At 51.7% G+C, this 238-nt stretch overlaps 1 protein-coding gene across 1 annotated transcript in view; it reads left to right on the top strand.

Annotated features, from left to right (window-relative positions):
- PICMEDRAFT_101487 (hypothetical protein) overlaps positions 1-238 on the top strand; it is a 4,085-nt gene that overhangs the window by 1,868 nt on the left and 1,979 nt on the right. The window contains exon 2 of the mRNA XM_019159637.1: positions 54-207. Coding sequence (XP_019020539.1) covers positions 54-207 — 154 coding nt within the window. The remainder of the gene's footprint in view (positions 1-53; positions 208-238) is intronic.

Consider the following 238-nt stretch of genomic DNA (forward strand, 5'->3'; position numbering starts at 1 on the left):
CCAGCTCTTGTGTTCCACAATATGGTAACTGTGTGAGCGGAGTCTGTTGTGAGGGTTACTCATGCAGTTCTGCCAACCCATACTACTCTCAATGTGTGCAGGGAACATCATCACCGACGACGACCCCATCTGGCTCATCTTCGACCACTCCATCCACCACTCCATCTGGATCATCATCCACCACTAAGCCATCGACTGCTCCATCTGGCTCATCATCGACGACTCCATCTGGATCATC

This window comes from Pichia membranifaciens (assembly GCF_001661235.1).
Source record: "Pichia membranifaciens NRRL Y-2026 unplaced genomic scaffold PICMEscaffold_1, whole genome shotgun sequence".
Taxonomy (NCBI): domain Eukaryota; kingdom Fungi; phylum Ascomycota; class Pichiomycetes; order Pichiales; family Pichiaceae; genus Pichia; species Pichia membranifaciens.